The sequence below is a fragment of the Chaetodon auriga genome, chromosome 4 (assembly GCF_051107435.1).
Source record: "Chaetodon auriga isolate fChaAug3 chromosome 4, fChaAug3.hap1, whole genome shotgun sequence".
Classification (NCBI taxonomy): domain Eukaryota; kingdom Metazoa; phylum Chordata; class Actinopteri; order Chaetodontiformes; family Chaetodontidae; genus Chaetodon; species Chaetodon auriga.
The window spans coordinates 8,044,557-8,069,290 of record NC_135077.1 but is presented as its reverse complement, the minus strand read 5'-3'; the positions used below and the strand labels follow the sequence as shown (position 1 = coordinate 8,069,290).

Genomic DNA, 24,734 nt, shown 5'->3' with positions numbered 1-24,734 from the left:
TTTTCCACTTTAAACAATCTTGTCATAATTCTGTCCGCTCATCCTCCTCATGAGCTCACACCCTTTGTTGATATTTTCATTCTGATTCACTTTCATTTTCGATTACTGCTTCACCGTCTTTGAGGAAGACTACTGTGCATCCTAGTGTACCAAACGTAATGTACCATATCTGTGAGATCTTTGACATGATTTTATTTGTGAATTATTGCATTGCACATTTTAATGCAACTTTTGAGCAGCTTTTTCACGTTTTAAACCCACTTTTGAGCCCCATTATGAATCGCTAATGTAGAATTGTATAAGCCTACTATAATACTCCTATGACTGCTTGTACCACCTCCACCATAACCACAGTATGATGTTACTACTGTCACTATTGCTTCTGCATCATCACATTGTACTTAGCAATTGAAAGATATCAAATGTGCATAAAATAGCATACTAGACTGTGTAAATGGCACGCTGACATGTTATTGTACGACCAGTTTTGTCTTTTATTCTATGTAGACCACATACAGGGGTAGACGGGCACAGGGACCATGCGGACGCCTCAGCCGGAGGGGGGCCGGGCTCTCGTTTTCCCATGCACCACCATCTACTGACATTGGCCACTGTTCCACATTAAACACCCCGCATTCATTGAAAAGAAAAAAGAAAAGAGGAGCCATCTGACAAGAGCAGCATCCACTGGTAGCTGCCTCACTTCTCATTGAGCTCAGCACGTCGCCAGAACCGAAGCCACGCAAACTAAGAGGGGGAAAATGGCCAAAAGTGAGGGGCAAAGAGGAGGTCTGAAGAGTGAGGAGTTCTTCTTTGATTCCGAGGCGTCTCTCTTGGATCAGCAAGATTTCGAGATGTCTAGTTGCCCTTTCAATGACGTCTTCAACTCCAAAGACTCCCACATGGAGCAGATCAACACTTTTCTGAAAAATGTACAAGTTTTGCTGGAGGCTGCTAGGTTTCTTGAGAGCGCCGACAGGAAGGACGGAAGTGAGTTTATTTGTTCTGCGTTTGATCCCTTTCATTTGCCTCTGAATTTCAGGGAAACAAGACTTCATTGTCAACAGACTCAGACAACAAAGGGCTGAGTTCATTCAACTAAGCACCACTGCCTGCTGTAAGCACAGCCTGTGCCTGAACCAGACTAACATGAGTAATATACTCAGTGCAGTTCTAGGACAGAATAAACATGTGCACTTTCCTTATTTTATGGACTCTTTTTTTTTTTTTTTTTAACCTGCATTATCTGCATGTTGGGGGCATCGCTTTGCGACTGCACAACTCTCAACTCAGGAATCTGTAATTTTTCCCTACAGCATAGATAAAGCAATATGACATAATGATTGGGTGTGTGGGTGTGCATGCTGGCTACCTCTCAGATATGATAAATCTGACCACATTGCAGCGCCCTCCAACTCAGTTTAGGATGATGTCATTGTGCCCCCGCAGACTCCGTCGACAAAACCCAAATCTTTATAGAAAATACGCAGAGGACACAACCGAACGGCGCATCGGACATTTATAGTAACGTTGCAGTGTCGGGCCTGGCTGTTTTCATTTTTCTTGTTTATAATTTATAACCTGTGAGGAATTAGCCAACTCGATATGAGGTCGATTGCAGATGGCATGGTTTCTCAAATTGCAAATAGACCAACTTTAATGACAGATCATCTGTAATAAATGCAATATTTAACTGACTTTTCCCAGAATAGTGATGAATGATGTAATTGTTTCCTTTGAACGAGTCATGAAATAAGATGTTTTTTTTTTTTCCCATCGCTTCCGTATGCGTCTGTCCGCTCAGGGCTGTCTTGTGCAGAAAAGCAGAGCACATGGTGCTGATGCGCGTTGCAAAGTCTTTCGAGTGATATCACCTTTTTATAATGTAACGTGGGAATTTTTGCAGCAGCAGATCGCAGTTGCTCAGCTCGTCTGACGATTGTTTGCTTCCTGCTATTTGTGGGCGTGTCGCACTGGTTTCCACATGGCGCAATGCTCCTCTGCGGTTGGTTAGGACTCCGGCTCAACCTTCGACGCCTGTCAAAGCCGTCCGCCAATGAAACGCCCGGTCGCTGGTGACGTCATGTGTTGCTGGGCCTGGCTTCAGCCTGCGAGCACACCCCCACGGTCCCGTTGAATCATGGGAATTGTAGGGCGTATTTTGCGGGGAGAAGGAGACCGTGTAAAAATGACCGTCAGAGGAATAAATATCACACACTGTGTATTGTGTTTAGTCAGTAACATATCAAGTAACCCCTTCAATCGATCCATTAGTGATTGATGGCCTAAATCGGCAAGGATTGGCTTTTTTTTTCTTTTGTTTTTAAAAAAAATGGCCTATGAGCAATATTCATTCAGTATTTGAACCCTGTGATCTAAAATAATGGTGGATATTTCATTATTAGTATTTAATCCAACATTATTTTTCTTCATTGCAATCAGTAGTAGCAATAACCTCCATTAAGTTTAGCAAGAATAGTAGTCACCGCATTATCCTCCAATAGTTTACACTGACCTGTGGTCTGTCCCACAGATTTACACATTACACTGACCTGACATGATTACATTTTTACATAATATAAATAATGGGCAATCGTTTACTTAACAGATAACAATGCAGGCAGGCTAAATTGTGAAATAATAGATATTCTTCGCCTTTGATAGTATTTTTATAACTGCACCGGAAGACTCGCTTTCCCAGAATGCATCGCGCTTGGACCGGCCTCTCCTCCGTTAGGCCCCCGCCTCTCAGCTGTGCAGCTAGGTAAACAAACAGGAGAGGAGAGGAGAGGAAACGAGCAGCAGCAGGCACTGTGCTGGCTTCAGGCTCCCTCGGGGAAATTTTATATAGTTTGTATGCATTTTTTGTAAAAGATTTAATATCGTGTTTCCTACGAACTTTTAATACTTTGATACACTGGTTTTGACATTTTCTAACAACGAAACCTGGCAAGGATTGGCTGTAGCTTGCCAGCTTGGAAGCACTGGATGTTTTTTTTTCCTCATTTCGACAAAGGCTGCTGGTGAGCCGGCGAAGACTCTGAACAAGATAACAACACGACGTGTTTTTCTTAAGTATCATTCCGGGTAGTAATAACCGATGCACTGTCTTGCCACTGTTTAAAAGCGAGCTGTCGTCTGTGCTGTTCGCGAAGCTAACGGTCCGTGACACCGAGGAGAGCGTAAGTGTTAGCTAACGTTAGCGGCAGCCAGCCTCAGGGAAGAATGACGGCGGTTCAGCTCATCAATATCCAGCGGTTATTGGAAGCTGCGGAATATCTAGAAAGGAGAGAAAGAGGTGAATATATATCTTCAAATGTGTGTGAAGCTGAGCAATGAGTAATTGTCAGCAAAAGACGCTAACATGCTCTGCTGACTGCTTTTAAAACCGGCGATGGTTGTTGCTGTTTGACAGTAAACACCAAAAAAAAAAAAAAAAAAAAAAGGAAGTGGTGTCAGCAGACTTCATGTGGTCTGATCCGGAGCCTATTACGTGCATGTCCACGTCAACCTGCAGGACTGTGGCATATGGGCTGACAAAAAAAGTGTCCAAACTCAGCTGACTGTTAACCACACGTTTTCTTTCAACAGAGTGTGAACACGGATATGCTTCGACATTTCCGTCAAATCAGAACACAAACTTCCAGAGGCAAAGAAAATTCCGAAATAAGAAGTTCAGCAGTAACCACAACAGGTAAGAAAGTGTTTCTCTGTCACGGTGATAGCTGTTCGTAATGTTTTTATCTCCTACATGTGGCGTACTGAGATGATGATGATGATGATGATGATGATGATGATGATGACACCATCTGATTATAAACAGTCGCTTTATGGCAACGTTTGGTAAACAAGCAAGCTGTCAACCAAAGGTGAATACAGCGGTTAGCAGTAGTTCCCACTTTTTTGTGAAAAGAAGTTTGAATGGATGTTTGTGAAACTCATATAAACGTGTTTTAGTACATAGGTGTCCACACCACTGTTTTGTCAGCGGGGGGGGGGGGGACCAACGGCTCTGCTAGCTTTTCATCAGCTGATTGTCAAACGGACTGCAGTGGCTGAGGTTAGGGATCGTGGTGAAAGTGACGGCTTTGAGACGAAAAAGTCAATTGTAATGTGATGCATTCCTCTCACACCAGGTTAAATAAACGTACAGGCTTTTGCTTTATTTTCAAATGAGTTACTTTTGAAGGTTTTGGTGGAAGTCATGCTCATTTTTTTTCCCATGCCAAATGTATTTTACAGTGTGGGAGAGACGGATAGTTTTGTCTTTTGCCCTAAGGGAGAAAAGCTGCTATTTATGGCCAGTGTTTTTTGCAGACATCCAAAGGTGAATACATAGAGCCTTTTGCAGGTCTACTGATGTTTAGGACAGTCAGTCATTTGCTGTTTCACCTTTATCTAAACAATATCCCAGAAAGCAGAGCATGTTTGGGCTTCTCGTGTTCTTTGCTCCTTTTGTATGCATCATCAAGTTGTTGATAATGTGTTGCAGAACATAATGTTTGATAGTCTATTCTGTTGTGTAGCTGGATGCAGCACGGTCTGATAATCACATCACTATAGCTGCCACAAAGATTAGAGCCCTTGTCAAGCACAACGCTTTCACTGATGACAGAAACATTTAGCAGTCGGAGAAGCAAGCGACAATCGTCCAAAGTGAAGACCCATTGGCATTGTGTTTCTTCTTATGGTTAGGCTGCTTATATTAATCTGTCCATTGACAGTCATACATCAAACACAAGACCCCCCCCCCCCCCATCTCTCTCTGAGCCTTTTAATATTAATGTAAGAGCAGGCCACAAACAGGAACTGTGCATTACTCATCATGAGCGTAGAACACTGCCTGTTCTGCATGGCAACAGCCACGATCACATATATAGGTCTAAGGCCGCATGCATCACGCTTCCAGAGAGTTGGCCGTAATGGAGAAATTCCTCCTGAGTACTTAGATTAATAATGTTTCAGAACAATATCACAGTATTAATATCAAATTAAATCCTCTGAAACACAGTTTTTTATAACGTATCTTGCCCCTTAATACAGCTCTTAATGCGGATAACTCTTCACGAGCAGGAGGGTGCAGATTTTCAAAAGCATGATAGAAAATGGCACCAAGAAGACTGTCGTTCGGTCCTGTTCTTTACAGAGACATGTTCACAGCTCCTTCAGTCAGGTAACACCATATAGCATTTAACATTATGTGTTTGGGTCATGATGTGATGAAGTTTGATTTAATTCCCACAAAACCGCATTATATGAATATCCTTAGTGCTATCACTGCGCCATGACTGGTCTACTTTTATTCTGCAGCCCTATTTACAGACTGCTGACTTGGTTGAGAAATCTTGCTAATTAGTCAAAGTTGTGACCACCTTGCATTACAATGCACACAGAAGTAAAGGCGCCTTGCATCAGCCGCAGAGTTTGCAACTCGCATCATCTTCTATGTGTGCAATCTGAATGACAAAACGAGATAATGATTTCATGATTGACCGATGACGGTGTCTAGATGAGGCCACACAGTCCCTACACCTCACTCATAGAAATGTTCTTGTTCATTCCTCCCTTATACTCACTTTGATGACACTCCTAATGAATGTTAGATTGAGTTCTTTGAAATTCTGACAATATAATGATTAGAATAGTTGTGACAGTGCATTTCCTTTAAACAGTGTGTGCTATCTGGCACAAGCTTGCTCCAGCTGCAGCCACCTTCTCAGTGGCATGTTGAGGCTTAAAGTGATGGGCTTATCTGACTCTGTCCTCTCTTGCCTACTGTTTATAGCAGGGTTGCTTTATCTCCTTGACCCACTCTGTGTGCATATACATGCACACACACATACACATACATGCCTACAGAAGGAAATGTGCTGCAGTTATGTGTGTGGCCTTGAGCCAGTTTATAATCTGTATTGCATTGTTGTTGAGCTCCAGACACGCAGATATCTGATTCAGGGAAATGGGTTTGTGGTGATAAAAGCCAATGGGAACGCAAGCTGATTTAGATTGATCTCTGGTGTAGTGTGTTTGTGTGTGTGTTGCTCGATTGTGGGGCCACTGGACCTAAGACCTGCCTCATTTTTGGGTTAATAGAAGGTGTAACTGACATCAGCATTGCCCTAATGGACTTATAGTTATTTTCTTATGGGAAAACTAATGCATGGGTTTTCACGTAACTTTCTTTATCACTGTCTGTATTATTACCAGCTTTTGAAGCTTTTCGGTTTTTACTTACCATTATTTGTATCTCCAGTGACACGCTGTCCTTTGCTTTTCTGCTGTCATTTTCAAGCTAAAAAATAGTAATCAGCCCAAAAACCTGACATTATTACACACCAAATCAAATTACGGTGAAATGCTCAGAGTTTCGACAAGATTACAGATCAGAATGAGGGTTTCCAAGCAACGCAGACACAGTGCGAGCACAGTGACAGCTGATGACGCAGACAATGCACTCCAAAGTATTCATCTTCTGTTAGCAAAACTATTGCTCTGACTCACAAACAGTTATGGAAATCAGTGGACCCACTGCCATTAGACAGTAATTATGTATGTATGTAAAAGCCTGCATTGAACACAGGACTGTGACTATTCATTTTCCCTACAAAGAACTCATTTGGAAACTGAAGCCCATTTTAAAGATGACAGTTGTGAGGCTTGTGGCAGCACAACAGAAGAGATGGGGCTGCATTAGATTAGTCAGTTTTGTGATTTTTGTGTGAGACTGGTTGGCTGATGCAGAGCACAGTCATGCATGGCTACTACAAGGTTGTAGAATATGTAAGTTGAGACCTGTTAAGAGTTCACATGTGAGCACTTAGGTTCTCACAGTTTTTCAGGAAATGGCCCCAGACCAGCTTCCTTGTGAGCCCTGTGATAGCAGTCACTCAACATAGCCATCGACCATGTCATGTTACATCAAATATATTGTCACAGTTGACTTAACATCCAGTCTTGCATACTGAACTACACTTACAGTAATGTATTCAAGTAGATACATATAGAGTTTTTATCGGTGTAAATAATTAACCTTGAAAAAATAATTTCCTCCGAGGCAGGACCAAATTTTTACAGACTGGACGGAAGTCCCTCTGTCTTATTCTCCTCTATGTCCTTCCTCCCTCATTTTTGTCTCCTGTTCTCTCCATATTCCCTGCTTCAGCATTAACAAGATGGTAGTTTTGTCGACTGAGAAAAAATAGACAAGCAAAGCATATTGCAATATCAATAATCCACAATATAGAGAAGTGCTTTGTACTTGACTCAGGAGAGTATGCAGAAAAAAAGAAACCAGTGCCCCTTGAGGCGAGGTATAGTGCAGTTTGTGTGGATGGGAACTTGGCCATTTAAGCATCAGGAGGAGGGCTTGTCTCCCTTCAGTATGTTGCCACACAAAGAGACTCTTAAGAACCAGCTGATTCACTTTACATTATTAACAGAGCTCTGAACCCTGACTGCTGCATGCACAGGGTGTGCATATGTGTGTGTGCATGCTCACACTTGCCCAGCAGCACATGCACACACACACACAAACAGTATGAACTTTAGTGTGCATAAGAGGCTGCGGTGTCACACACTCACTCACACACACACAGAAACATCTTCCCAGAGTAGTGCTGTGCATTACAGGGGAAGAGGCTGTATAAGGCTACAGGGAATGCCCGGCTGTCATGATGACGTTTGTTGGTGTAAGGGCTCCAGTGCACTGTGTCCACACTTGTTCTCGTTTGGGATTAATTAATAAATGCATGGATTTGATTTGACAAGATAATTCACAGTGCCCCTTTTGGCCCCTGTTTGGAGAGCACATATAGTTGACTGAGTGAATCACCTTTTCAGGAGGATGGGATATTGTTGGCCTGTTGTGCTTGTTGAGCATGCAAAAGTTTACATTTGCTCTTTATTTGACAACCTCTGTTTTCTGTCTTTGCAGGTCCACACATAATGAGCTGGAGAAGAATAGGTGAGTTGGCATTACATTTTTCAAAGCATTTCACCTTCAAATCATACAGCACAGCCTGCAGGCACATGCACACCCTGCCCTGACATGTGAACAAGTCCGCCATGTCCTGTTTTCATTTTGCCCCATAATATTTTTGCTCTTCTTTAAGTAAGCACTTCCTCTTCAACAGGTCTTTAAAAGCAAAAGTAAGCGGTGACCCAGTTGTGTTCAGTTAAGGACATTTCCCTTATCTTTTCACCTCCCTGTTTCCACCTCTTGTGTACACACTCTTTGCATCTATTTAGAGTTATACAACATTTTGGTTGCCGAGCTAAGGGCTTCGACTTAAATGGGCAAGAAAGGGTGCATGCATGCAGAGCTGGAACGAATGTTAAAAGTGCAGAGCTTGTTTGATGCAGAGATGTTGTTTGATTGGTGTAGTAGTGGCAACAAAGTCATCCCCATATCTGAACAGAATGTCCCATCGGTAGTTTCCTGGCCTGTGCATAGTTCTAAACTGAGTTGTATCTCTGCAGTCAAGATAGTATCTGCTGTGGAAGAAATGTGGGGTATTCAGGGAGACTGTGGCTTCTGATGGTTTACCAAACGGTCTTCTTAAGAGAGCCGAGACCGAGACTGGTTTCTTAGAAGCCCTTATCAGATTGAGTTCACCACCCACATAGGGTGCTTGCTGGTGTTTATGCTCTGTGACTTTGCAGACTCCAAGAGTCAAGCTGTTGATGGTTTTCTTCAAGACCATAAATAAGAGTGGCGAGACTTGCAGGATTTATGGTAAATGGAAGAAAAAAACTCGCCTTCCATTTCATTATCTCTGAGGGTGTGGGTACAATGAAAGGATGTGGGAGGCTGGATCCATTCAGTGTAATTACATATCACCTCGGCCTGTTTTTCTCGCCATTCTTCCTGGCAGCCTCTTCTGAAAGGATGGGAACATTGGAAGGATAGGCATCCAGTGAGTTAAATATAGACAAGATTTGATGTGTCATCGTGGTGCTCATATGCGATGCCACACAAGGCCAGCCGGTCGGCTGACTGGCCTCGGCAGATTGCGGCACCCATGCGGGGTTGCATTTTTTTCAGTGTCCCGCCCACACAAATATATTAAAAAAAAAAAAGGGTGCCAGCTCAGATGTTTGTTCCTACAACACAGTATGAAAGCTGAGTTTTCGTCACGCCACGTTCTTGCAGTCAGCCCCTTTGTAGTATTGCCTGTTCCTATGGCCATTTATGGTGTACAGTCATCTCTGCCAGTCACAGCAGACCAGTGTAAAGCCTGTAGATGGCAGAACAGAAGGGATCCTTGTAGGTTTTAGATGGTGGCATACATTCACTAAATTATGTTGCTGCAGATCCTTGTAGGTCCTCGAACCATCAGAGAGATAATTGAATTAATTGAAATGAAACACTATGCATAATAAAACTGATGAAGCCAAATGTCAAAAAGCGTTAGATTTGCATCAGCGTGTTTTCATTCCTGCCATGCATACAAGCATCCTCCGCCTCCTCTCCCTCCTGGCTCCACCTTGCTGGTCCGTGCAGCCATGCAGACTCAGAGAGAGGGCTGCAGCAGGGCAGGGTGGGCTGGGAGGGTACAGGGCTGGGAACGGGCCACACCACTGAACCCAATCCAGATATTTCCCCACTCTTGTCTTTGTTTTACAGCTCGACACAGTGAGCGTGATGTTGCTGTTTAGTCGTTGACCAGGACGAGGCCAATTCAATTTTCTATTAGTAAAAAAAGAGGGTAAAAATTGAAATGGTAATCCATCTTTTTAGAAGCACTCTTAAAGTCAGAATCGTTTATAATCCCTCCTTTTTTGCCAGCCGTTAATCCAATTCCCTTTAAGCACGTGCCTCACTGTAAGCTATACGTATCAGGCATAGTTGTTCACCCAAGTGTGTCAGGCTTATGCCATGATTCTACGACAGCAGCGGCGGTGGCTTTCCTTCCATCTCAGCAGACTTCCAAGTCTTGTGAATTGGAGGCAGCTTCCTTATGGTCCAGCCTGACTGGGGCCTTTTAAAAAACTTATCAACCCTGTTTATCTGCTGCCGGCGAGACAATTTGCCTCGCATGGCTACCACAGGTCTCGATAACCTCTGTGACAAGTAGACTCGTCGTGACAGCAGAGACCACAGGACGTGGATAAAAGGCACCGAAAGAAGGGGGAAAAAAACCCACCCTACATTCCAGATGCTCACACTGTGCAGCAGGACCAGATAACGTGGTGGCTCTGCTGCTTTGATCATGTACCTCCTAACAGCCCTATTTTACTTCCACATGCCACTGCTAAATTACACTGCTATAGTCGGGTTTAACAGTAAAAAGCCTGCACGTTGCCGTTCCACCGCTTTGATCTCACAGCCTCCCATCTATTAGTCCTCTTTCTTTTAAACATGTTAATATCAAATTCCCCGGCTCAGGTTAGTTGTTTGTTGATCCTTGTTTGCTGAGATGTTTTTCAGTACAGGACTAAGGTATTCCACGGCTCAGAGTTTAATCTGTTGTTGTTCAACCAGTTGTTTCTTTCCTACTTTTTTGGATGAGGACTTTATGGATAATCAATACAGCAGGGTTTTACTTGCTACAATAAATCCACAAGAACCGTCGCTTATTATTTACCTTCTACTGCGACCTATTCATTCTGATGTTGTTTGTCAAGGCCAGGCTTATAATACACACAGCAAATTATTTTTCCACCAGTGCTCAGGCAGTGGAAGCAATATTAGCTTTTCTGCTGGATTCTTCATGAGGGGAGTCGGGCAGACAGTGTGTGTTAAACACCTTTCAGTGTGTGCCTTTAGAATATTAAAAAGGCTCAGTCTTGCCCATTAGACTTGGAAGCCTGATGTCCTTGGGTGGCATGTAAGGAGCATCCATGAGGTCTGCCCTCTCGGGATTTGTTTTGACTCAGTGGCATGTGAAATGGTAAATGAAGATAGTCACACCTCATTTGTAATCATGGATGCTGTGTATTGGTGAGGGTGTTCTCAACTGTCAGGTTTTTTATTTTTTTTTTTTTGCTTGTGCCTGTGTGTGAGAAGGTTTCTGCCTCTTGCTGCAAAGTATACGAGCTTGTCAGGATGTATGGTCAGATTTTGAGCTTACCCCTCTCACTTAACTTAAACATATCCTATTAAATCTGTCTTACAATTACAGACCTTGTGGTAGTTCACTACTTCAGGCAAGACAGTGAAACCTCCGAATAGCACGAGGTGTGACGTTTTTCAAATGGTACAGATCTCAGTTGGGATTGAAGCCTTTCATGTATTTCCATTCTTTCTAAGCAGTGGCCTATGAACTCAGTCCTGTTGTTCCAGCCTTGGGGTTGGATGAGCAGTCAAAGATGAACAAGCCTGGCTACATTTTCTCTGGTGCTTCAAGAACAAAGTCAAACTGCTTCACCAGTCTTTCTGTTGTCTTCCCACTGAGTGCAGCCTATTCTCAGGCTTTGCTGCAGGGCCTAAAACTGGGACCATTTGTTCTGACCAACGTGACGACTTGTAAGCTTTTCTTGGCTCAGAAAAGCAGCTTAAGGGACTTGATCTTTGGTCTGGTGAGCCCAGCAAGAGCATGCACACGTGCTGGGGCATGCGCCCTCCCCCTCTCAGGCCACCCGGTGCTGGTCCGTGATAGCCTAGCTTGACTTTGGCTTAGCTAACGACTGTGTCAGAGGACAAGGAAGTAATTGACAGGCTGATGGGATGAGCAGAGAGATAGGTCAAACACACCTGACTAAGGGAAGCTTTGAGCAGCACGCAAGCCTGATCCACACTTCCACTGTGTCAGTGTGTGCACAGTGAGCACTTCCGCACTGTAATTAACGCAGTGAGACATGAGCCAGTATCGAGGTGGGACCAGCCACCACAAACAGTCAGATGGTGACAAATTGTGGCTGTGGCTACAAAACCACCAAGTCCGCCAAGCAGTGTGGCCGGTACCTAGTTGTAATGAGGAAGCCATGTTTTATTAAATGTTAAAGTCAATTTTGTGCACAGGATGGTGAAAGTACCTTGTTTAAGCTGTGTACTTTGCACAACAGGAAAGCACCTATTCCCTTCAGAAAAGAACAGATCTGAGTTGAGGTTTAGGAGGGGTAAATTACCCTTCATTGATTTACCTTTCAATCGCACCAGCTCTCTGGGTTGCCAGGTTTCTGACAGTACACAGTTTTGTGGATTGGCACTCTTAAGGGGCTAGTCGCATACCTTTTAGGAGAGGCACTTGCCTTTACGATCAAGAAATTGAAAAATCCATACTTCTGAAGACAAACAGTGTAGATCAGACCAGGTGTTCTTGCTTCCTAATAAGGGCAAATGGAGGGGAAAAAGGCACAAGTGACAAGGGCGACAGAGCACTAAGAATGAGTAGACCTTTTGCAGTCTTAGCATCCTGCTGATATAAGCTCACTTCCTGTATTTGCTTCTTGCAGTGGAAACTTCTTAGTTAGGAGAAGAACTTGGTAAATGGCAGTTTTTTTTTATGAATTAGCACAAATGGAATAGCATCACTGCATCTCTCATGTATTATTACAATGAACCAATCAGCTTTTCTTTGCTGTAAATTCAGTATCAAATGCTGTAAGTCCTGGCATCTCCACTGGCTTGCTGTCAAACGATAGAAGACAGTGTAATATTAGAGGTCTTCATTGCTTTGCCTCACATCTGCAGAATCCATCCCCACACGCATGTTCTGTAGACAGGTGTAAAAAGGCCCCACACAGGGGATTGGATGTCTGCACTTGAAGGCTCACCCATCACTCCAATCTCGTCTCGCTCTTCTGACCCTTGACTCGTCTTATCTTGGCGCCTCCTTGTTTTGCCCTTATCCTGCAAAAATGCATCTGCACAGCATTCTGTGGAAGGACAGTGTAACCAAACGGAACGAGGGCGGATGGGCATATGGGCTTAGTCAGCAGATTGAAGCTTGAGCTGTCCTGTCTTCTTCTTATTTTCAATGACAGAAATGGCATGTTTTTAGTAAAATCAGTTTGTTCATAGGTGTTCAGATTAGTCAACTTGAAATAGGTACTGCCTGATCAGACTGTACTGCAGTATTCTGCAAAGTGTTCAGTTCCTCCCACGTACTGTGCTGTTCAGCCTGCGCCATTAACAGCATTGTGTTGGGCCTTGTTGATGAGGCCAATTTAGGCCAAATGGATGAAGCCGCAGTTACATACTGTTCCAGGAAGAAATACTCCTCTTCCTCTTTCCTGGAGCAGCTTGTCACGTTAGCAGCTGAGCTAACTTAATCTGCACCTTAAGGAGAGAGAGAGACAGTAAGAGAGACAGAGAGAGAGACAGCGAGAGACAGAGAGACATTTATAGAAAGTGGAGAAAATAGGATGCTTGTTGAAGACACAAGACAGACTCAATTAGGCTAAATCTGACTATGGCTTCTATTTTTAGCCGTACAGCTGGGGAAAAAGGGGGAAACACCACTGCCTTCTGACCAATCATAGAGGTTAGCATTTCACCAATGAGAGCAGTGAGATGAAGAAGCAGTGAGAGAAGTCCCCACCCCCTACTCTCGCAGCAGCTACCGCACATCCTTTGTCATCATCAGTGCATACACTTAATGTCATCATTTTTGTGTGAACTGAAGTCTAACCTCAGTGGAAACACCAGTGTGCCAACTGGGTTAAGTGACTTAGCAAGTTAGTGAGTTTAGGCGAGTGGGGAAGTGAGTGTGAGTGTGGGCAACATGTGTAAAGGTTGATGGAGTGCACTCCCACCTCGACCCTCTATTGCATGTATTAAAACACCCCCCCACAACCCCCTCCCACACATGTCCACCCCCCTCACCCCCCCTGCCCCCAGAGCCAACATCTGGCTGCATCTCTCTGGCTTTACACCAGGCCCAGTTTCGGAGCCAGGCCATATTGGAGTTTTAATCCAAAGCCCCTGGCCTCACCCCTCGTGTCACACAGGGCTGAAGGGGAAAGTGTGGGTTGTGGGTGGGTCAGTGACTGTGTGCGTGGTGGGACTCACGAAGCAAACAGTTTGACGAATGGGAGAGCTGGATGGGTGTGACATCTATGGTGGAGTAAGGCTTTAAGACACTGACAATGTACATTCACGGTTAAGATAGCTGTTGCATGTCATTGCTCCACTAATAAAAATAAAGCCAAAATGCCCCCCCAAAAAGGGGTTGGACAGATGGATGTCACATGATCTGTGCACGTGCGCTTTAAAGGGATCTGGGGCATTTGCCGAAGACCAAGTGTATTGATTACATAGCTCGTTTCAGTTCTTGTGATTATTGTATAAAGGTATGTCTCCCCCTGCACCTCTTTTCCTGTCCATTCCTCCCCCAGGTCTGTTTCTGTGGCCGTCTCTTTCGTTAACTTCATCTCTTTTTGTCTCGCCTTCTTCCCCTTTTCTCTCTCTTCCAACCTTTGTCAGTGGAGCAGATTAAGAGGCAGTGTGCACGTGTGAACTAATCCGTGTGTTGGTGATGGGTTTCAGCCCCAGAGTCTCTTGGCCCTGCCACACAGCTAGCCCCCCCTCCCCAGTGGTGAACTCTGCATGTGTTTGTGTAGGTGTGTGAGCGCACGTGTTTATGTCAGTAGCTGCTGCTTGAAGAGGGCAAATTGTTGCACTCTTCTTTCAGCCCTTTCCTTTCCAACCCGTCTTTTGCTTAATCTCTGCCTCCTCTGTTTCTACTTTTCCCAATCTGTCCTCCATCCCTGCTCTGCACTGTTGCTACGCGTCATGGCGGACGCTGTTTGTGGCTTGGAGTTGCTTCAGCGGATTTGGCGTGACAACAGCTTTGGTCTGCCTAGCAATCAACTGCGTATCACTTTATTTACCATTTGTGACCTTGGGATTGGTTTAGCAGGGGTGGAGTGGGTTCCTGTGAGTCCAAATTGATTTTTGAACTCTCATTTGCATTTTATAGCCCCCAGTTTCCAGTGTGGTTTCAGCCCTGAATCCATATGCATTTTTACAGTGAGCTTTGCTGCCAATCGGAACTCTCTCCACTCAATCTCTTTTTTGGGATTGAGGTCACAACTGCCTGAATGCTCACAAATGTCAAAGTCCCTCTCCCACACACCCACCCACCACATGCAGACTTGTATTTTCACCCTGCATTTCTTCTCCCCTACCCTGCCATTTTACCAGAATATGGGTCATCAGCCAGCGTAGCTCCCGTGGAATCCCAAGACTTGTTAATAATTGTTTAATTCCTTAGACGGGAGCGCGGTTGCTGTGTGTGTGTGTGGGGGGGGAGATGAGCATTCCCCTCATTCCTCGGCCCTGTTTGTCAAACTTGACAATTGGCTGTCAGTTCGGACAGTGCAGTAAAACTCTCAGCGGATGATTGAACGGTTACGACGTGGGCTAGGGGCTGTCGTACCAAGATGGTGGCATCTGAGTAAGAGCATTTTCTTTTCCTGAAAAGTTGAGCTGTTCGTGTTAAAGCAAGTTTCTATCAATAGGCGCAAAGTTCTGTGTCCTCCGTGCTCACTTCACGTTCACTGTCAGGTGAAAGATAAAGACGTGGAGATTAACAGAACTTTTCTTACACTGACAGTTGAAGTAGCCTCATGATCACTTGCCTGTAGTCACTGTCAGAACAAAGAATATACTATTACTGGCTTAGTCCCATGTCTTTTGTAGCTCAATGAGTAGAGCACACCTCTTAATCTTTAAAGATTACAGGTTTAATTTCCAGTTGTGCCATCCATGCATAAAACACTTGCGGTACTTGTGCTAAACATATAGCATGCACGTCTTTCATGTGTTTCCTGGTAGTTCATAGTATTTGGCTAAACATGTCGCACTGCTATAAACATTTGAGCCAGAATTTGAAACTTAAAACATAGATTTTAGTTGTTTGCCTTCACTAAACCCAGTGGAACTCCTGACAGACTGCCTCTCGTTTGTGCCCGTGGCTAGTTTCTGGGCAGATTACACAGGCACAACACTCCCCTTCCTCCCCCACTCTCTATATCTCTCACCCTCTCTATCTCACTCTGACTCTCTGCATCTATCCCATCTGTCTGCGTTTCATAAAGGAGATGAGGGAAGCATCAGTCTGTCAGAAAGAGAGGGCCCACAGTTGCTGTGGGGCAAAGATTGCTCTAATCTTGTGTGTGTGTGTGTGTGTGTGTGTGTGTGTGTGTGTGTGTGTGTGTGTGTGTGTGTGTGTGTGTGTAGAAACACAACGGACTGAGTGACGCATCACCAGTGGACAAAATATCAGCACACTAGCTTCGATGTACAGCTCTCATGTTTGCTTTTCTTCGTCTCGGTAACAAAGACGTCATTTAAAGTCCTATAGGTTTCAACAGTCAGTGGCAGCACAGTGCATTGTCCAGACACTTAAACACGAGTTACACGTGTCATCCATGGGCTAATGTTAGAACCATCTGTCAAATCATAAATCATCAACACAAAGATTTCAGCAAGAAGGAAACCTCGAGGAACGACTTTGCCATCCTAATCCAGACCTGTTCAACATATAAGCTTGTCTCCATCTGCATTTGTCATTTCCTGAACCTGCCATTTATAGCTCAGATAATAACGCTGTCGCTGGCTAAAGCACATATGGCAGGCGCCAGTTTTGCAGCCAGGCTGTTCGCTCTCTGATGACTGTTCCAGCAGTCAAACTAGTGAGTGGTAGTTTCCCCTATTAAAAAAAAAGACCCATTCAGTCAGGTGAAACTGTCTGTATGGGTGAACATGTGACCTTGGCTGTGCACCCTGACAGCAGTCATGTGAGAGAGGGTAGAATGACACCCACCCTCCATGAAAGGGAGAAAGACATAGAGGGCTTAAAAAGCAGAGAATCCTAGAAGAGGCATCTTTAGCAGGAACAACAACCCTGCTCTTTGTGTTAACTCAGCGAGCCAGTAAACAAAAGTGGTGAGCAAACACAGAGAGCTGTTGTTTTTCCTGTAGTTGTGTGTGTGTTTGTGTTACATTATAAATGCTCACGCTGTGGCTTCAGTGCGTAGGGCACAGTTCAGGTTCATTGTACTCTAATAATGGATTTTTCACCATAAATTAAGTCAAATGCAAGTCCTTCATGTCATTGTATGCCACTGCCAGTCAAGGAAAATTTGGCTCAAAATGGCTCAGGTGTTGATGCACGATGCCAAATGCGCAATAGATCCGCCAAGCCATTGGGATTGTTTGTGTGAGTTGTTTTATCCGTGATCATCTGTCCTCGACAGCTTTGAATGTGTTCAGCAGCGATTCCTACAACTGCAGCAAAGTATCATGGGGAGCAAATGTATAGGCTGCCATGCGAGTTGAGCCCTGCCCCTCTCCATTTATATTGTATGTCACCATCTGCAGAGTATGGCTCAGTGTGCCACATGTTCACATGTTCTTTCACTATGTATGATCTGGGAGAAGGATGCCTGCTTGTGATTTGCCTTTGTGACCAGTCGGGACCATTTACGCGACCAGCATCTCACGCTAGCTATTTTTAACCGTGAGATAATGGATTTGGAATGTTTGGGAAAAATAATGCTCAAAACACAGAAAGAAAAACATCTGTGCCCACATTGTCTGTGTTTGATTTAATTACCCTGCACCACACAGCGAGATCATTTGCACTTGATTTGATGTAGTGCTCAATGGACATGGCTTAGTCTACTTTAAATGAGGCTTTGCATTGCAAAATACTCTAATCACTCCAGTAATCTTTGACAGCACTTTGAGTCATGATTTGCGGCTGCTTTAAATGAGCCTCGACACAGGAGAAGGAGTCAGGCAGAAGAGGAACAATAGAACACCCTCGCAAAGTCAAGTTTTTTTTTCCTCTCCCTCAGAGGGCCTCTGTAATGATGTCTTAATTTCCTTTCGCATGTCAATTTAGGAGATTTACCACTGAGACGGTCATTGGTGATGTGTAATTAGTGTAATAACTGGGTGAAGGGTCAGATTTCCTCCCCCTCCGCATGTATTAGAAGTAGGTCAAATCAGGAGTGTGTGCGTGTGTATGTGTGTGTTAAATGGGTTTGAGAGAGTGTGGGATTTGCCAAAGTGAAGTGTATCGACTGGTATCTGGGCTGGAAATCTGACCCTCCCCTTTCAGAGCGCGTCCAGTAATTATGTCAGACATCTTGGATGGCCTGAGAAGTTATCCATTATTTATGTATTCACAAGTTTGGAATCTAGGGCAGCCATATTTTTTCTCCCATCTCTCGCTCTTCGACTAACGGTGTTGGTTCCAGAGGACTTTGAATGAAAATAAGCAGAAATTCAGGCTGCTTTGCCAGCGCTGCTTTCAGCTGCCTTTGTTCCCTGAATTCAGGGGGAAAATGCTCTTCTGTCCATGTCGCTCTTTTTGGCCAGGTGTTCTTTTATTGGCATTTATTTTATTCACATGAATATGCATTTCCCTTTTTTTGTGCTCACCTCCCTCCCTTCTCTGCACCCACTGCCCACAGAAAACATCAGGCATCAGATTTGCACAAATTCTCGTCTGACAATCAAGCAAGGCTTTGCGTTAGTGTAAATAACAGAAAAATGGAGTAATTATCTTGACGGCTCTCTAATTATGTACAGCACATGGCCATCAAGCGATGTCTGCAAAATAACAGGATGCACCTGAGCAAGTAAAATTATGTCTCACATAATTTAGTCAAAGGGATTACTTCAAAATAACATCACTAGAAAAAGATCATTTATGTAATGTGTGCCCTATTGACAAAAAAAAGGAAAATAAGGAAAATACTGGAAGATTAGATGTTGTTAAAATCAGATAATGTAGGGCTTCAAAAATCAAATGATCTCAGAAAATAACTATGAGGTTCTTATGGTTCTTATACGCCAATAAATATATGTGGGAAATTGCTGAAAATAGATTCAAAATATATGACTTGTTTCCTACTGTCTGTTGCATTTATATTCCTGATATTGGTATGAGAGACTGCTCATGCTTGCTTCCAGACTGAATGATCCTTGGCCTTAAGCTAAGCTGTGCACCCCAGGAGCAGGAACAGCTATGACCCAGCTGAAACACTGGAACAAGGTTCCTGCAGTTGAAACGCAGGTGAAGCTCCCGAGTTTCGTAAGAGAAGGTTCCCTGGCTTGTGGAAACGTTCCTGAAAATGTTCCTTGAAAATGCATAACAACCAGTTCAGACACTGTCAAGGACAAGATATTTTCAAGACGATGATGTTGGAATTACTGCTTGTTGTTGCCTTTATGCTTGTGTATAGGCGTGTTTGTCAGCTTGTGCTTAACATGTTTTTACAGACTACAGAAATATCAGATATCAGACTGTGTGCATGCATGTACTCTGAGGTGTGTGTGTGTGTGTGTGTGTGTGTGTGTGTGTGTGTGTGTGTGTGTGTGTGTGTGTGTGTGTGTGTGTGTGCCCTTCATCCAAAGGCACATGCACTCTGCGTGTGTGTGCACGGATGATACAAGGATGAGAGAGGTTGAGTGCAGTGCTGCTGTTGTTTGCAGCGCTGACGAGAGATGTACATATGATGTGCGTAGGCTTCGTGAGAGCTGTGGTGGGCAGCTCTCCCATACCAACAGGGAGAGCTTCAAAGTACTTCTTTAAAAAGGACTGCTTCAATCACATCAGAGCCAGTTTGACGCATTTCAACAACAAGTGAAACAGTTCCAGTGAGAGAAGAGCAGTACAGAAATGATGACAGATTTGTTTTAATATAAACACTCATTTATCACTGGTCACGATTCTAATTGTTACCCACTTCTCTGCGTTTCTCATTGGCATTTAAACGTACAAATGAAACAGAGCTTTGCGTTTGAATTAAACTGAATTGACCCAAGAGGGAGGAGAAAAAGACAGAGTCATTGGATTTGGGGTAGAAAAAGGTCCTGCACGTGATTCATGGGGAGTGGGGATGAGAGAGGAGGGTGGATGAGGAGGAAAGGCGTGGTGCAGTGACCCGGGGCCGGCTGGCTGCTCGCTCACATGTCAAAGCCAAAAGGCAGGAGCTGCCTGCCTGCGTACCCATCTGGGGCCCATCAGGAACACGAGCCACAGGAACACACACACAAGCATGGAAGAGATGCACACACACACACACGCACACATGCTGGTAGAGTGGAAGTTGCCCCATTGTCTCAGGAGGAAAGGGAAGGCCGGCTGTGTCTGTGGTGAGGCCGGAAGTCGTGCCTGTAGGATTTTGCACACCTGAATTCTCCCGTTTTTCGAACGTGTGGAGCAGGGTGATAAATCAGTGAAGACACACTCATTCACAGTGACTCCACACCACAGATTTGTTTAAATGGACAACCTGTTAAACCCAGTCCGTCTTCATCAGGTCAGAACATGGACTGATTCATGCGTCCATGAATGACCTGCAGTGGCCCCACATGGGTCAGTAATCATGATGACGTGTACTGCAAATTTTCAGCAGAATTGAAGATATGACCTGCAATATACAAACAAATTAAAACTGAGTTGAATTGCAGACGCATTGCACAATTTGTAAGAATATAACCAAATAATTGCTATATATTGAATATGTTCAGTCGCCCTGAATCACATTTGTTTCACTTCCTATGTAGAATAAATTCTGTGATGTTTCAGGGTCATTTGTGAACCGAGCTATGATTCATTGAGGCTTCGTGGTGGAGGAGAAGTATGAAAGTAAACAGACCATCTTCATAAATGCAAGCTAAAAGCTTCTGTCTGCACAGCTCTTTTAAAAATGTTGTTGCAAGCGCCGCATGTTTACACAGCGAGTTCCAGGTAACTCCCATGAACTTGTGGGAGATCAGCAGCAACTTTAGATGTGGTTTCCTTTGAATAGCCAGTTCCATTATAAATCGATCTGTGTTAAGGCTCGAGTCCACAGAAGCACACTGCCTCACAACCGGAGAGAGCGTGGGATTTCTAAAGCAGCGGGTTGCTAAGGTATACCCGCAGGGCAGCAAATAACACAAACCAAATAAAAACAAAATGAAACGCGTTGTTATCCTCGCTCAGTTTCCCAGGAATCTCCTTCTGCTGAATACGAGGCAAAACAAGGCTTTTCTGCATGTGTTGTCTTCCTGTCAGCGAGGGATTTGGTATCCCTGCTGTGCGTGACAGTTTGGAGCACAGGTCCTGATAGCAACTGGCCACGTGTTATGTAATCCGCCACAGATGAAGAGTTCCCCATTCAGGCAAACAGCCGCTCGCTGTGCCATTCATTAGACGCTGGAAAGACAAAGTGCACCAGCCTTCACTGCTAATAGTCTGCATTAGGAATGCTTTAATTTATAATTACTCCTTAATCACTTTGTTGATCTTTTCAACTATTTTCCACTGCATCTGTTCCTGTCGTTCACTGCAGTTGTGGCCCTTTTTATTTTCAATAATTGCATCTAGGCTATTTAGATAATTTCAAAAACGTTCAGTAGCTAACTCACAGCACCGCTAATATTGTCATTAGTTCTGCCTACAAACAGGAAGCTTTTGGTTCCTTAACATGCTATTGCTCTGTCAGGACAGCAGTTTAACCCACTGATGAAAGTGACGCCACATTAACCGCAACCTACTGACACTGCCTGTCATCCTGCGATGACATCACATCCTTTATCGGAGTCTACCTAACCAATCCTTTGCCTCGGGATCCGAGGACATGAAGTTATGGGGCTGCACAGTAAATCCATAGCTGTTTATGTAACTAGCACCAGCCTTTTCTAAGAACTCAGGCAAACAGTAGGCTCTGTTACTGGTTGCTGTGTTACGTGGCTACAAGAGGGCGGAGAGGCGAAGAGAAATCCTGGCTGCAACAGGCAGGTATTTATGGTCACAAGCTGCCACTCATATCGTAAGCTGCAAATGGTTTAAGCTCTTTGGCTGTGGGTCGACATGATAAACAAGTCTTCTTAGGGATTAGGGACCGGTCTTGGGGGTTTCATCAGTAGCCAGAAGCTCATGACCTTTAACCCCTCAGTGACACAGTCAGAGATAGTGCTGGTGGTAAAGACATGATAAACCAGTCGCCGCCATTATCTTAAGTAGCCTGTGAAGACATCATCGGCTGATTTTTATCCCGGAAAGATTCCTCAAACACAGCAGCAGCCTGCTGAGAATAAGAGCTCCGGCTTGACACTCGATGGCCATGAATTACACAATAGTACAGACACCCTCTTCACACACAGTCACACACTGTTCCTCAGACACTCCCTTTTATGCTTTCTGAGCACTTCTTTGCCTTCTGTAGTTATCAGAGTGCGTCATGCACCCGAAGATTAGGACAAATGACATGCAGACGTCTCACATCTGGCTATCAATTAGAGGCACAGCAAGGGTGTTTCGATGCTGCCACGCAGCAGCATGTGTTGCTTTAAAAGGAGATCGTACAGTACGTAAGGTGACTGTGAAAAGGACAGAACCAGGACTCTAAGAGCTGAAAAGAGAACAGACTGCTCCTCTCCTCCTCCCCCTCCCCCTCCTACTCCTCCTCATCATCATGTGGGTGTGAAGGAGTGTTTGTGGTTTCTCACTGACTCTGCAAAAAATGGTCATTCGGCAGCCCCAACAAGTGACACCACACTCACTAATAGAAGTCGGAGCGCTAAGAACCATAATGGGATATTTCAGTCGTAGCCAGGGCCAGAAGTGCGGTGATGCTCTGCGATGCCTTTATGGTCAGTGCATCCCCTCACTTCCTCTGCACATCCGTCATGTCAGTTGGGAGTGGTTGTAAGTAGGGGTTATCTGAGGTTGTCTGCTGAGATGGTTGTTTAATCTGAATGGAAGCGGAGGAAGAGATCGTGGTCTCCGGTGTCTGGACTTTGTTAACTCAGTGCCTGACAGGACAGACTGACACACATACATGACCAGTGTCTTCTGCCCACATTTGGAAAAATGTTTGTATATGTAAAAATGGAAGTTTTATGAGCAAGTATGTGTGTTCTTTGCATGTAATGTGAAATGATATTTTTGTTAGCTCTTCAGCTACAGCTGCACAATAAATAATTGATTGTCTTATCAGCAATGTTGAAACATTCCATGTGCATGGCCTACTTAATTTGAAAATGGTTATGTAGCCAAGAACAGTAAAGTACACTCCATGCCTTGTTTCCACATGAGCAAGGAATGATCAGAATTACAGCGTTGGACAAAATGGTCCGAACTAGAATCAGCGAGACAGATATTCTGCCATGTTGTCCTCTCTGTAGCGTGTCCTAGACATCTCCCAGGCAGAGCTGCGTGTATCTCTCCCCCAGGCTGCTGCCAAAGAGCAGAATGTGATTAATTGCCAGCTGATATCTGTGTGTGTGTGTGTGTGTGTGTGTGCGCAGGGCAGGATGGTGTTGTTGGGGTTCAGATGATACAAACACAGATAGACATTTCACAGATAAAGAGCAAAGGTGGCCTCTGCTGTCTCCTGTTAGTAAAACTGATTGCGCAGACAGATGACCTGAACTGGACCGATATTCATCACCACAAACTCCCAGACTGAAAACGTGTGTGTACTATGCTCCTTGTGACTTCCAGACTTTTAGCACTACACACTGAAATAGGACGCCTCCTCTTTGGCTCTCCCAGACACGCAGCACTTGTCTTGTTCATGTAGTTTAAGCACACACTCACATGCTGTACTGGTGTAATGGCTTGCTCTGCTCTTATCAGTGCCATCCATGCATAGCTGAACCCTCCCTTCCTCACACACACTCTGACATGCACACAGACAGATATACTCCAGCCAGCGCTCACATGCCTCCATCAGTCTTAAGGCAGCAGTGCATAGCAGGGAGCGGTCTAGCCCACAGATATCAGTGCTCGGGTCCCTTGGGCTCGTCTCCTTCAGGTTCCCCCAGTGATGGTTCCTGAGTCTGGGTTGCTCCACTGAGTCCACTGACTCTTAATGTCTCTCCACTGTTTCCTTCAGGCTAGTTGAAAGGGCAGCTCCTGCTAATGGAGCGCTGATTGTGTTATAGCCACAATTATCTCTCTTTACCTCTCAACTCAGGGCCATTAGCAGGATAGATGGTACCTGGGGCCTGTCTGCAGTCACAGAGTAAGGGACTGTCAGGATGATGGAGCGTACGAGCTGAGCAGGGTCCAGGAAATGCCATTACACCTTTCCTCCCCGCCCTCACCCCAGCTGAAACTTGTTGTTTGTAATGTAGGCGAGAAGGGTAACTAAAGCTTAGATGCAAGACATACCAGTGGAGGATAATGTATCGTCTCAAGGCTTACATGAGACGTGAATCATATGTAACCTGCTGTGTGAACTATAAGCTGGGGATTTCCAGAACAAAGCAGGAATACATTGCGTCTCAATGAGCCTGCACTGCAGATCGTATAAAAAGAGAAATTCATTCTCAGATGCCTACACTGTGTTAAATAATCAGAAGCCCCAAAAAAATACTCAGAAGCCACAAAGAACAGTTGAACATTTGTTGCTTTTGCTTGGGGTGGGTGCAAAGTTATATAAATATCTCTACATCTGTGTTTCACCAGTGTGCATTTGAAAATAGAAAACACCACTTAAGGGGCAGAGAAATGCAATAGCTGCTATGAGAGAGAGAAAGTTGTTGGTAGATTGTACTGGTTTAAAAAAAAAATCATCAACAATTTCCCAGATGCTACAGAGCAACACTTTGAACCACCAGCATGCAACATATTTTACATTTCACCCTCCAGGCCCTTCCCTGTCATACAAGCGTCTAATCATTCTGTTTGTCTTTCTGTCTCCGTCTGTCCCCTGCAGACGAGCTCACCTGCGGCTGTGTCTGGAGAGGTTGAAGGCCCTCATACCCCTGGGACCTGACTGCAACCGCCACACTACCCTGGGCCTGCTCAACAAAGCCAAAGCACACATAAAGGTAA

At 44.5% G+C, this 24,734-nt stretch overlaps 1 protein-coding gene across 2 annotated transcripts in view; it reads left to right on the top strand.

Moving 5' to 3' along the window:
* The first annotated feature begins 623 nt into the window (after positions 1-623).
* Positions 624-24,734, top strand: part of mxi1 (max interactor 1, dimerization protein) — a 29,738-nt gene continuing 5,627 nt past the window's right edge. The window contains exons 1-4 of one of the 2 annotated variants that reach the window (XM_076727608.1): positions 624-990; positions 3,592-3,694; positions 7,934-7,963; positions 24,616-24,730. In XM_076727608.1, the coding sequence (XP_076583723.1) occupies positions 762-990; positions 3,592-3,694; positions 7,934-7,963; positions 24,616-24,730 (477 nt within the window). In that variant the 5' untranslated portion in view covers positions 624-761. Of the gene's footprint in view, positions 991-2,758; positions 3,299-3,591; positions 3,695-7,933; positions 7,964-24,615; positions 24,731-24,734 lie in introns of those variants that run through there. The other variant, XM_076727609.1, reaches the window with a different exon arrangement.